The sequence below is a fragment of the Trichosurus vulpecula genome, chromosome 2 (genome assembly GCF_011100635.1).
Source record: "Trichosurus vulpecula isolate mTriVul1 chromosome 2, mTriVul1.pri, whole genome shotgun sequence".
NCBI classification, from domain to species: Eukaryota; Metazoa; Chordata; class Mammalia; order Diprotodontia; family Phalangeridae; genus Trichosurus; species Trichosurus vulpecula.
In genome coordinates, this window is record NC_050574.1 from 8,592,982 (window position 1) to 8,605,702 (window position 12,721).

General features: G+C 38.4%; 1 protein-coding gene across 2 annotated transcripts in view; it reads left to right on the forward strand.

The window, feature by feature from the left end:
* The window catches only part of LOC118837575 (zinc finger protein 215-like), a 30,615-nt gene extending 19,673 nt beyond the window's left edge, over positions 1–10,942 (forward strand). The window contains exon 4 of one of the 2 annotated variants that reach the window (XR_005009570.1): positions 6,760–8,914. Coding sequence is in view for 1 of the 2 variants with exons in the window: in XM_036744536.1 (XP_036600431.1) it covers positions 10,607–10,833 (227 nt within the window). In the remaining variant the exon portion in view is untranslated. Of the gene's footprint in view, positions 1–6,759; positions 8,915–10,606 lie in introns of those variants that run through there. The other variant, XM_036744536.1, reaches the window with a different exon arrangement.
* Positions 10,943–12,721: the final 1,779 nt, after the last annotated feature.

A 12,721-nucleotide genomic window follows, 5' to 3' on the forward strand; every position in this document is an offset into this window, starting at 1 on the left:
CTGAGGTCCACATGCTCCTCATTTCTCATATAGCACAATAGTATTCCATTATATTCATATACCACAATTTGTTCAGGAACTCCTCAATATTTTTACGTTTGGGTTTTTCCATTCTCTTTGGGATACAGCCCTAGAAGTGGTACTGCTAGGTCAAAGGGTATGCACATTTTTATAGCCCTTTTGGTATAGTTCCAGTTTGTTCTCCAGATCAGTTCACAACTCCACCAACAATGCATTACTGTTCCAATTTTCCCACATCTTCTCCAACATTTATCATTTTCCTGTTTTGTCATGTTAGCCAGTCTGATAGGTACCTCAGAGTTGTTTTGATTTGCATTTCTCTAATTAATAGTGATTTAGAACATTTTTCATATGACTATAGATAGCTTAAATTTTTTCGTCTGAAAGTTGCCTGTTCATATCCTTTGACCATTTATCATTTGGGGTATGATTTATATTCTTATAAATTTGACTCAGTTCTCTATGAAACGAGGCCTTTATTAGAGACACCAGTTTATTTTCTTTTTTTTTTTTTAACATTTTTTTTTCCACAAGTTTTTGGGTTCCAATTTTTCTCTCCCTCCCTTTCCTCTTCCCTCCCCCCTAAGACAGCATGTGACATTGTAGGTTTTACATATACCTTCATATTTAACTTATTTGCATAATAGTGCAGTTGTAAACAAGAATTATATTGGATGCAGTGAATCTTGAGAAAGAACTAACAAAACCAAAAAAAGGACAAAAGAAAAGAGAGCAAAAAGTTTCCCTCAATCTATATTCAGATTCCATAATTGTTTTTCTGGATGTGCATAGCTTTTTCCATCATGGGTCTTTTGGAGCTGTCTTTGAACCTTGCATTGATGAGAGGAGTCAAGTCTGTCAAATATTCCTTACAGATACCATGTGTCTATAATTATGTATAATGATCTCCTGGTTTTGCTCCCCTCACTCAGCATCACTTCATATAAGTCATTCCAGGTTATAATGAAGTCTGTCTGCTCCTCATTTCTTATAGCACAGTAGTATTCCATTACATTCATATACCACAGTTTGTTTAGCCCTTCCCCAATTGATTGGTATCTCCTTGATTTCCAATTCTTTGCCACCACAAAAAGAGCTGGTATATATATTTTTGTACATATGGGTCAGAGATACTGGTTTTAAAAATTCTTTCCCAGTTTTCTGCTTCCCTCCTAATCTTGGTTGCACTGACTTTAGGGCACTTTTTCTAGCCCCTTCCTCACACTAGGAGGTGAGCAGTGGGATCCTTAAAAGGCTGTTCAGACACCCAGGGGGCTGCCAAATACTACTGCTGCTTCCAGTGAGAAATGACCCTATGTTGTGGCCCACCTGTGTGCAGAATTGTGACTACAGCTCCCAGTGTATCCCCACCTGCTGCTTAGTCACTTGCCTGTCACCGCAGGACTTTGAGATTGGTAAAAGGGCATGGGTGATGTCTTTTGATTTGTGCATAAATTAGATTTAAGTGAGGCCGAGTTGCACGGAGTTATCAACCTCACTCCTCCAGAGTCATCACAGCACAGTGGCCAGACAGAATCAAGATGACTGGTGGTGGCTTGAGATGCAGGGGATGACCTTGGTCTCTTTGATGTTTAACCAAGCTTTAAGTGGTCCACAGCACCTCCTTCAGCTGTCTTTATGGCTGTTGAAACAACTTGTTCTCATCCACCCATTCCACCAGGGGGTCTTCACATGTTTGTGGTAGACACCTCCCTATTTAATCAATGGGTTTGAGACCCCTTGTTTACCGCTTTCCCCACACACATACACACCTGGTTTAGCCCATCTGCCCCAGTGATTTACCAGGGTGTAGCAGCTGTGTTTGCTACTCCTTGAAGGCACAAGTGAGGGTTAGGTGGAACAGGGGAATTCCAAAGGTGGAAATCAGTCCTGAGAAGGGCGTGGTAGCCTTCAAACCAGAGGTGTCTTCCCTGAACACACCGTATACCAGTAAATGGAATTAAGAGCAGCTTTTAGGGGGAAAAAACCAGATAAACCTTTGGTAAATTTATTGCAAAAAAGAAGGAAGAAAACCAAATTATCAGTATCAGAAATAAAAAGAGTGAAAATGCCACCAGTGAAGAGGAAATTAAAGCCAGTAGCTGTTTTGCCCAACTCTGTGGAAATAAGTCTGACAACCTAAGTGAAATGTATGAATACTTACAAAAATATAAACTGCCCAGATTAACAGAAGAGAGAATAAAATAATTAACGCCATTTTAGTAAAGGAAATCAAACAGGCCATTAATGAACTCCCTAAGAAAAAAATCTCCAAGGCCAGATGGATTTACAAGTTAATTCTACCAAACATTTAAAGGACAATTAATTACAGTGCTATGCAAAGTATTTGGGAAAATAGGCACAAAAGGAGTGCTACCAAATTCCTTTTATGACACAAATACAGTACAGTTGCCTGAACTGGGAAGAGCTAAAACAGAAAGTTGTAGACCAAATTCCCTAATGAATATCAATGCAAAGTTTAAATATTAACAAAGAGATTACAGCAATTTATACCAGGAATATAGAGTTGGCTCCACATTAGGAAAACTATCAGCTTAATTGGCCATATCAATAACAAAATTAACAGAAATCATGATTAATGCAATAGATGTAGAAAAAGCTTTTGACAAAATTCTGCACCCGTTCCTATTAAAAACACTAGAGCACATAGGAATTAATTTTTCCTTAAAATGAAAAGCAGGGTCTAGAACCATCAGCAAGCATTATATGGAATGGGGATACAGTAGAAATATTCCCAATAAGATCAGGGATGAAAAAAGGATGCCCATTATCACCAATGTTATTCAGTATTGTACTAGAAATGTTAACCTTAGCAATAAGAGAAGAAAAGAAATTGAAGGAAGGAATTAGAACAGGCAGTGAGGAAACAAAACTATCACCCTTTGCTGATATACTTGGAGAATCAAGTGAAAACTGACATAAGCAAAGTTGCAGGATATAAAATAAAGCCACATAAGTCATCAGTATTTCTATATATTACCAATAAAGCTCAGCAACAAGAGATAGAGAAATTCCATTTAAAATAATTTTAACAATATAAAATATTTGGTAGTGTACCTGTCAAGACAAGCCCAGGAGCTATACGAGCAGAATTATAAAACACTTTTTACACAAATAGATATAAATAATTGGAAAAATGTCACTTGCTCATGGGTAGGCCAAGCTAATACAATAAAAATGACAATCCTACTTAATTTAATTATTCAGTGCCATACCAAACTACCAAAACATTGTTTTATAGAGCTAGGAAAAATAATTCATTCATGATCTATTTTCACAAATGTCACTAGTCAACAAATATTGAACATGGAGTATTCCAAATCTGCAGCTCTTTGAGAATCACTCCCTCCCCATCCCCAGCCACCATATGTGTATAACCTGGAAGCACCATGGGCCTCTTTGGAACTTTGAGAGACAGGTCCCTTCCTGTGCAGGAATGTCTGACATTTCAAAATGCAGTGATGTTTTTCAGGATATGACTTCACCTGGGAGGACTGGAAACTCCTGAGTCCTTCTCAGAGGGACCTCTGATTTAATACTGGGTAACCATGAGAATGTTATCTCTGTGATTGGGAATATCTTTCCTTAGGGACTCACAATTTGTCTCTGGGGTATTCTTTCCTTCTCATTTTGTGGAAAGAATCAAAAATTCATTGGAACCTTTAGATTGGTTACTTCTTGTTCTGGGGGGAAAGTCTTTGCTTTGGACAAGTGGAAACCCCTCAAAAAATTCTTGTTAAATTTCCAAAGCACATATCTTAAGGAGTAGGTGTTTGGTCAGATGAATGAATTTTCTTTTTGTGGATGCAAATCAAGTGTCCGACTGGTCTCAGACTTATGCAGAATACAAGACAATATCCTTCAAAGGTCCTTTGTACCATTCTCTACACCTTAATGTCTTTTCCCTCATGGATTAGAGGATGGGATTGAACTTGAGCCAGATTTCTTTCAGAATGCATTCCCTTTCCTCTCTCTGTGAGCAGGGTTTTCAGTTCCTAAGTTAGATGTCATCTCCCAGTTGGAAAGGGGTGCCATGGATGCCAGAGACCAAAGTCCTAATAGGTACCTGTATAGGTGAGGGATTGACAAGGAAGTTCATAGGATTCATTGTAAGCAGCCCATTATCTGGTCATCCAAATGGCAGGACTATTGGGATATTAGACATATCCTTTTGACTATCCATTGAGTAATGATTCTTGGAATAAATCCTGCTGGTAGGTTCCCTTTGTGTATTAGAGAATAGAGCCTTATTAGAGGATATTGGATACAATGGTTTTTCTCCAGTTGTTAGCTTTTGTTGCAAATGTTTTCACAGCCACCATTGTGAAAGTGACCTCATCCTGTCCTTTTCAACATTTCCTATTGGGTTCTCTAACATTCAGGTCATCTATCTTCTTGTTTTCTCCTGTGCCCATTTTGACCTCATTGTGGTGTGTGGTATTGGTCTGCACCTCATTTCTGCTAAGCCTCTTTCCAGGTTTTGCAGCAATGTTAGTCAAATAAAAAGTTGTTCTTCAAGCTCTTGGGTTTATGGGACACTGTTGAATTCAGCTCTTTCTCATCTATCCTCCTCTTGTCTGTTCCACCATTCTACTTTTTCTCATCAGTGTTAAGTAGTTTGATGGGGGATAATTTTTAACAAATTGTGTAATAAGGGAAATCATAGAAAAGTCATAAAAATCACAAAAACCATAAAAAATCAGTTTGGATCATCAACAGTTAAAAAGCTTTTGCAGAAGCAAATTTATTTCATTCAACCTAACTGCTCCCTAGCCTATCCTGTGAGAAGGTAATTGATTTCAGATTTAGGAAGAGTCATTGACCCCTGATCTTAAGAATTTTATAACTTTTTTAACCCTAACATTTGTTTAATTTTCAGTTTTATGTTTCTCTGACCATACCAGATGTCTTTTCTTCTTGGAGTCCCTCTTCTCAAAGTCCTTACCTCCAAATGACCCACATTTCCTTCTTGTTCTGATCAAGTCATTCTTTTGTCCTCCTCCTCCTCCTCCTCCCACAATGGTCTCCGACAGGAGTCACTGTCCACAAATATTCAACATGGACTACTCCACAGTCGTGATGGTTTGAGAAGCTCTCTCTATGCACCCAACAAAGTGAGTCATGGGTCTTGGCTGAGCAAGACTGTGTTTGATGTTTCAGGATTCATTGACATTCATGGCTGTGGCTTTGAATATTACATTGGAAGATTAGAGACACTTGAACCCTGCTCAAAAGGACCTGGATGGAGACACTTGCCTCCCTTCACCAGGGTGATTCTGCAAAGGCACTGTGTCTACTGGTTTGGCAGAACCTCTGTTTCCTTTTCCTTTTAATGTATTTGTTACAAGACAAGGCTCTCTCGCTTGCTTGCTAAAGGATGTAGGTTAAAATTCGTGTCATGCAATGACAAAAAACCACCATTACATAGAACAAAAATAATCACTCCCATTCATGGGACCTGAAGGCTGGCAAAGAGCTCTAGATACATTCTTGGGATCCTCGTGACCACCCTGCAAGGGAGGGGCTATTATTCTGCAATTGGGTAAACTGAGGCTCAGGGCAGTTATTTGCCTAGTCACACAGCTAGTGTCCAGAGAAGGATTAGAAACCCAAGTCCTCTTGGCTTCAAAGTATGACACTATGTTGGGCCCATGATGTTATACAGGCCAGTCAAAAAAACCTACTTAACCCATGACATTGCTGAAACATAATACCATAGCCAGCATTTATATGGCACCTTAAAGTGTATAAAGTGATTGGCAAATATGATCCCATCTGATCATCAGACCAACCCTGGAAGGCAGGGGCTGTTATGGTCCTCATTTTACAGATGAGAAAATTGAGGCAGAAAGAGGTTCAGTGCCTTGCCTGGTTCACCCCACTAATAAATGTCTCAGGCAGGATTTGAACCTGGATCTTCCTGAGTCCAGACTCATCACCCTGCCCCCCTGTGCCTCCCATCTGTCTTTTTTTTTTCTGGGAAAATTCAGTGAGTTCCAAATGGAGGTGACAGTAACAAGAGCTCTAGCTGGAGGCACTCTGTCAGCTTCCAAGTGGGTGCTGGAGGCCCTTCCCCCTGAAGGCAGAGGGAAGGCTTTAGGAGGCTTGAGGGGAAAGGAGGCCGCTGGATGTGCAAGTGGTCGGGGTGGGAAAGTCTGATAGGAGGGTCTTGTGGGAATGATGTGGCTGTAGCCAGAAAAATGTGAGGTGCTATGAGGCTGACAGAGAAAGGAGGCAGAGCAAGGGATAAATGTCCCCTCGCTTCATTTTTTGTTTTCCCTTCCAGCTCAGGAAGAGGAACATGGAACATGGAAAATGGGACAGCATCTGGGAGCTAAGTATCCTAGCAAAACAAGAAAGGCCTCCACTCTTAGCTCCCTACCCTACCCATCACCAGAAAGGGACACTGAGCCATGAACCTAAGTGAGGAGGATATGCTAGGAAAAGATAGATATGGGAAGGAGAGGAGCGAAGGAGCAGTTTCTAGTCACACTTGATAATTCCTATGTCATTTAAGTGAAAAGCATTAGGTGCTACCTGTGTGCCAAGCACTGGGTGGACAAGGTGTCAGGATACCAACACAAGGGAAAAGCCAGTCTCTGATCTCCAAGAGCTTCCGTTCAAAAGGTGAAGACAATAAACAAGAGGGAGCTGGAGAAGGGGAGGGGTCTGGCATTTCCAGTCCTAACTTGATAGTTTCTCATACTTTCTTCACAGAAACCCTCTGAGGTCAAGGCTGCACATTTCACTAATCCTATTTTACGGATGAGGAAATTGGGACTCGGAGAGCTTTTTATTTGCCAAGGATCAGGAGTGGAACTCAGGCCTTCTTACTCTAGGCCTAAAGCTGTGGGGTCCTGTACGAAGCTGCTTTTTTAAACTCCAAAGACCATCTGAGAGGAAAAAAATACTGCAGCTGGCCTCAGAAAGAGCGGAGTTTAACTTCTTCCTCCCAAACTTCCTAAATGTGTGACCATCGTCTCAGTGAACCTCAGTTTCCTCTTCTGTAAAATGGGGCCAACAGACCCCATAGTGCTTCCTTCTCAAGTCTGTTGTGATCCCCAAAGGAGATTATGTGGTCAAGATGCTTTGAGAATCTTTAAACATTACAGCAATGGCAACTCTTCTGACCACCTGTATATGTGTCTAATTTGGTGCCTACATACACAGAAATAAATTAGAAGAAACAAATACAAGGTAGAAGAGTGACTAATGCCTTTAGGACAGAGAAATGGTTTTTGAGGTGACCTTCCATATCTAAGCAATGTATGAATTAGAAGCAGATGTTGGTCTATGGTGTGAGAGGCTGGCCTTTGTCTATTTTCTGCCAGACTACTTTCCAGTGTCTCCAGCCCTTTGTTGAGGTTAGTAAATCCTGGCTCCATAGTGGAGATCTGTACATTGAACAACACATGGTTATTCTATTCATCTTCTTTTGTTTACTACAACCTGAACTCCTCAAATTCTCAAGATCATTATTCTTAGGTACGACAAAACAAGTTTGGATGACTCCAGCTTTCTGAAAGTTTCAGATATGCTCCTGCTAGGCCTCCTTCCTAGAATATTGGAAGAGGCTGTGGAAAGAAACAAATGAATGTACTTATGATTAGAACATATATTTAGAGTTGGAAAGGATTATGGAAGCCACTTGGGCCAATCTCCTCATTTTAGAGATGAGTAAGGTGAGGTGCAGAGAGGTTGCTCCTTGTCCAGAGTGACAGAGCTAGAGAGTACTTGAGTCAGAATTTGAACCCAAATCTTCCCAATTCCAAATCCAGAGCTCTAATGGTTTAGAACTATTGTTTTCATCTACAGTGTTCAGAGTGTCAATTTAAATGAACAGAAAAGTGTCTCAACTGTCCTGAGGTGTAAGCATACTGACTTTACTATAAGACTTAGGACCCAAGAAAAGATAATCATTGGAAAAGTTAGCATTTCCATAGTGATTTAAAGTCTTGCACAGTGTTTGACGAACTGGGAGGTAGGTGCTATTATTATCCCCATTCTACAGATGGGGAAACTCAGGCAGGAAAAGGTTGACTGGCTGAGTGTCATTCACGTACTAAGTTTCAGAGACTGAATCTGAACTTAAGACTTGTGGCTGCAAAGACAGCACTCTATCCCCTGTGTTACCTAGCTGCTTAAAGTATTACAGAAACAGATGCTCAACAGATACCAAATGTTTACATGAGGAATTTTTTGCCAGTAACCGACAGGAAACAAAGTGAGTACCAATTATTTGGGGAATTGCTGAAGACGGTACAGTATATGAATGCCATGAAGTACTGAGGAGTAATGTCAAACAACATGATTTTTGAGAAAAATTCATTTCATTTATAGGACTTTATGCACAGTATAAAATCTGGAATGTCTAAAGAGGGATCATATTGGGAGATCTAATGAAGTCTGTCCTACATCAAGAGGTGTTCCCTTGTCCATCAGATCCAAAAGTTTTGTCTCTAACTCTAGGTGAAAGAAGCCCTTTCCACAATTATTGCTTTTATAAGCCTTTATTCCAATAGGAATATTTTGTTGTTTAGTGACCTTGCTCTTCCAGCAAAAGCATGTTCCCTTTGAGAACACTGATCAGTCTTCTCTGCAATATGAGTCCTCTGATGTAAAGTAAGAGATGAACTCTGGCTGAAGTCCTTCCAACAATGAGTCCATGTGGAGATTCTCAGAATTATTTTTCTACTGCTAAACTAGTTCTATAATCCATTTGAAAGCCTTTTTTTTTTTCATGACAGTGATAAGATTTCTATCTAGAATGACTTCTCTGATGGGAAATAATGGATGACCTGCCTGAAGGCTTTACAACTTTGATTACATACCTAAGGTTTCAGTGGTAAATAAAAACTGCTACATTCATAAAGTTTGTCTGTGTTGTAGATTTTTTGATGTTCAGCAAGATGGGAACTCTGTGTGAATGACTTTCCACATTGATTACATTCATAAGGCTTCTCTACACTGGATTCTTTGGTGTGCAGCAAGATTGGAATTAAATCAGAAAACTTAACACTGATCATGTTCATAAGTTTTCTCTCTAGCGTGGATTCTCTTATCAATGGACAACAAGATTGGAAAGCCTTTCCATACTCATTACATTCGTAAGGTTTCATTCCACTATGAATTCTCTAATTATTCTGTTGCAGTTTTTCCATGTTAATTACATTCACAAGGTTTCTCTCCAGTGTGGCTTCTCTGATATAGAATAAGGTAAAAGTGTTCACCATATGCTTTACCAAATTTCTGACACTGATGAGATTTTCTCCTTTGGATTATTTGATGCCAAGCAAATTTGAAAAAAGAAAGGAGTTTCACCTGAAGGCCTTTGTACGCTCATTATTTCAGAAGGTTTCTTTCTAGTGTTAATTCTCTGATGGCCAATAAGGATTGATCAGAAATCCTTCCCACATAGCTTCTCTCCAGTACGAATCTTCTTATGTCTAACAAGATCTGAGTTCCCACAAAAGGCTTTTCCACACTGACTGCATGTATATCTTTTCATCCCAGAATTGAAATCTAGGATAGGAAGGAAGAGATGATAATGTAGTTGCACCTTCATTACATTCATAAGGTTTCTTTTAAGAGCAAATTTTCTGATGGCTAATAATCATAGAGTTCCTGCTGAAGGGCTTTCTTACAAAAGTAAGTCTTTTTGCAAGTATAGCTTTTCTGATATCCAATGAGAGCTGAAGTGAAGTTGAGGACCTTTTCCATTGGCTAACTCATAAATTTGCATTTCACTTGGCTTCTCATGGAACTGAATAAGCCCTACTTATGTGATAAATCATTTCCTATATTTACTGGAAACAGTCATTCCTTGAAGTCATGACTATCTTCAACTGCTGCTGAAGCCACTGACCATTTACCTCTGGCTGTACTCAATCCCTCTCTAACCATCCCCCATTGATGGGCATCCCTGCAGTTTCCAGTTCTTTGTCACCAAAAACAAAGAGGCTAGCAAATTTTAAAACATGCAAGTTCATTTCCTTTTCCCCTAGTCGTCTTCGGGAAATAAACCTAGTAGTGGTATTACTGGGTCACAATGTGGGCATAATTCCAGATTGCTTTCCAAAATAGTTGGATCAGTTCAAGATTCAACCAACAATGAATTAGTGTCTGGATTTTTCCACATCCCCTTTAACATTTGTCATTTCCCCTTTCAATTACTTTAGCCAATCTGATGGGTGTAAAATAATATCCCAAGGTTGCTTGAATTTGAATTTTTCTATTTCAGTTCCCTATTTGGATTTCTTGACTAAAAACTAGTGTTCATTTATCAATTGTCATTTAGCAAAATTAGTGAAAAAAATGATCAGTTATTAAAATTAGTGAACATTTATCAGTTGGGGAATGACTCATTTTCTTATAGATTTTGTGAAGATTTTTGTATATTTGATCTATGAGACCTTTATCTGAGAACACATATAAATTTTCCTCCAACTTTTTGCTGTCTGATCCTGGCTGTGTTGGTTTTATTTGCATAACCCCTTTTTAATTTGTTGTCATCAAAATTGTTCATTTTGCACCTCACTCTGCTCTCTATCTCTTGTTTTTTCAGAAATTGTTCACCTATCGTTAAGTTCCATGTTCTTCAGTTGTTTTGTAGTATCTCCCTTGAGGTCTAACTCATGTATCCATTTTGACCTGATCTTGATAAATGGTCTAAGATATTGGGCTTTGCCAAATGAATTCCTGCCCCCAAATCTTAAGTCTTTCCAATTGTCAAATAGAAAGTTTGTATATTTATTTGCTGCTGTAAGTTGCATGTCTTCTCTGTTCCGCTGATCTCCTTTTATTTCTTAGCCAGTACTACATAGTTTTGAAAATGAGGACCTTATAATAGAGTTTAAGATCTGCTTCTGCTAAACTCTTACCTTTTTATTATTTCTCATTAGTTCCTTTTATATTCTTGTCTGTTTGTTCTTCCAGATGAATTTCTTATTATTTTTTTCTAACTCAATAAAACAAGTTTTTGGTAATTTAATTGGGTTGGCATTGACGATATTAATTAGTTTAGGTGAAATTGTCATTCCCAGGAATTTTATGCTGTCTAGAGTTATTTCAAATTGGGTATCTCTTACTATCTCTTCCTGCATGGTTTTGTTGGTTATGTTTAGTTAGGAATGCTGATGATTTATGTGGGTTTAAATTATACCCTGCTACTTTGCTAAAATTATTAATTGTTTTAATAAACTTTTCGATTGAGTCTGTGGGATTTTCCAAGTATATCCTCATATCATCTTCCAAAAAAAGTTACTTTTATTACCTCATTCCCTATTCTGATTACTTCTACTTCTTCTGTTACTGTTAGTATTTCCAATACTAACATAAGACATTTCTGTAATATAGTACAATAAAAAAGATGATTGTACATGAAACTGCAGATCTACTATGAACAATTTTTCTTCCTTTCAAATTTAAGAAAAAATTATCTTGTACACTTATTTTTCTTTCTCCCACCCCTCAGAGTTGGCTACCATTACATACACGACTGAAACCCAGAGAAGGGATTAGCCTCAAAGTCATATAACCCTTATGAGTGTCAGCACTAGAGACCAGTCATTAAGAGCCCAGTGGAATATTGAGAAAAGCATTTTCTGTTTGAAATGAGAATCATGTTGGAGTAATAAAAGCTAGAAAAGTGTCTTTCTGTACAATGCTTCTCCCAGTGCAGTTAGGGAGAAGGTATGTTTTCTGTCAATGAAGTATAAGAATCTGTGGAGAAAGAGATAAGGTCATCTGAAATCCCTCCCCACAAGAAGTGTCATCAGTAACATATTAAGAAAATTCTAAGACATTGTGAAAACCTGGTAAGTACTGTGTATTCTTGAGGTGGGGGGAGGAATTGAACAGTGATACTGAGGAAAGAACAAAGAAAAAGGAATGATCTAGTAAATTCCTTAGAGTTGGAAATAAAGTCTTAATTAGGTATGCAAAGGATTCTAAAGAGAGATTGCTCACAAGCTGGCCTCAACAGATTAGAATGAGACTATTTCCAGCCCAGTGAAGAAGAGTTTTCTATTCTTATATTGAGGGGTTGAGATGACACCGGGTATGATGTGTCATGGTCAAAAAACATCTGCTGTCATTGCTCTCTGATTGCTTTCAATTGTTGATGGAATATATTCATGCATTTTATTATTTAATTATAGAGAAACAAAAGTATCTATGTGGGGAAAAGGGGGTTCCTTGATTCAGTAATAAGGCAGTATTTTATGAGGTAGGGTTGAAGATTAAGCAATTGCATGAGGGAGATACTGACTCTATGAAAAATAAATTATTTCAACATGCAGCTAGAACTCAAGACTATTGATGATCAGAAGGCAGGAGGCAGAGTGATGGATATCATATAAGAGAGTGGGGACATCTGTAAAGCCTTTGATACTTGGGAGGCTTCATCTATTTATCCAACCTGCTACATGTGGAACACATGTTCAGCCAATGCACTTGGCATTTGATGCTCTTCCATTTCATTTTCTTTCATTTCTAGCAGAAGGATGAATCACTTTTTCAATTTTTCTATTATTTAAAGCAATTCTCTTTCATGTAGATAAAAATCTCCATTTTTGTCATTTTGATTCTATTTAAAATGTCTTATTTATCTTCTATTTATAATCTATATTTCACTTTTAGCTTCCTTTATTTCTGTTACTGAAATTCTGAGCAAATAAAG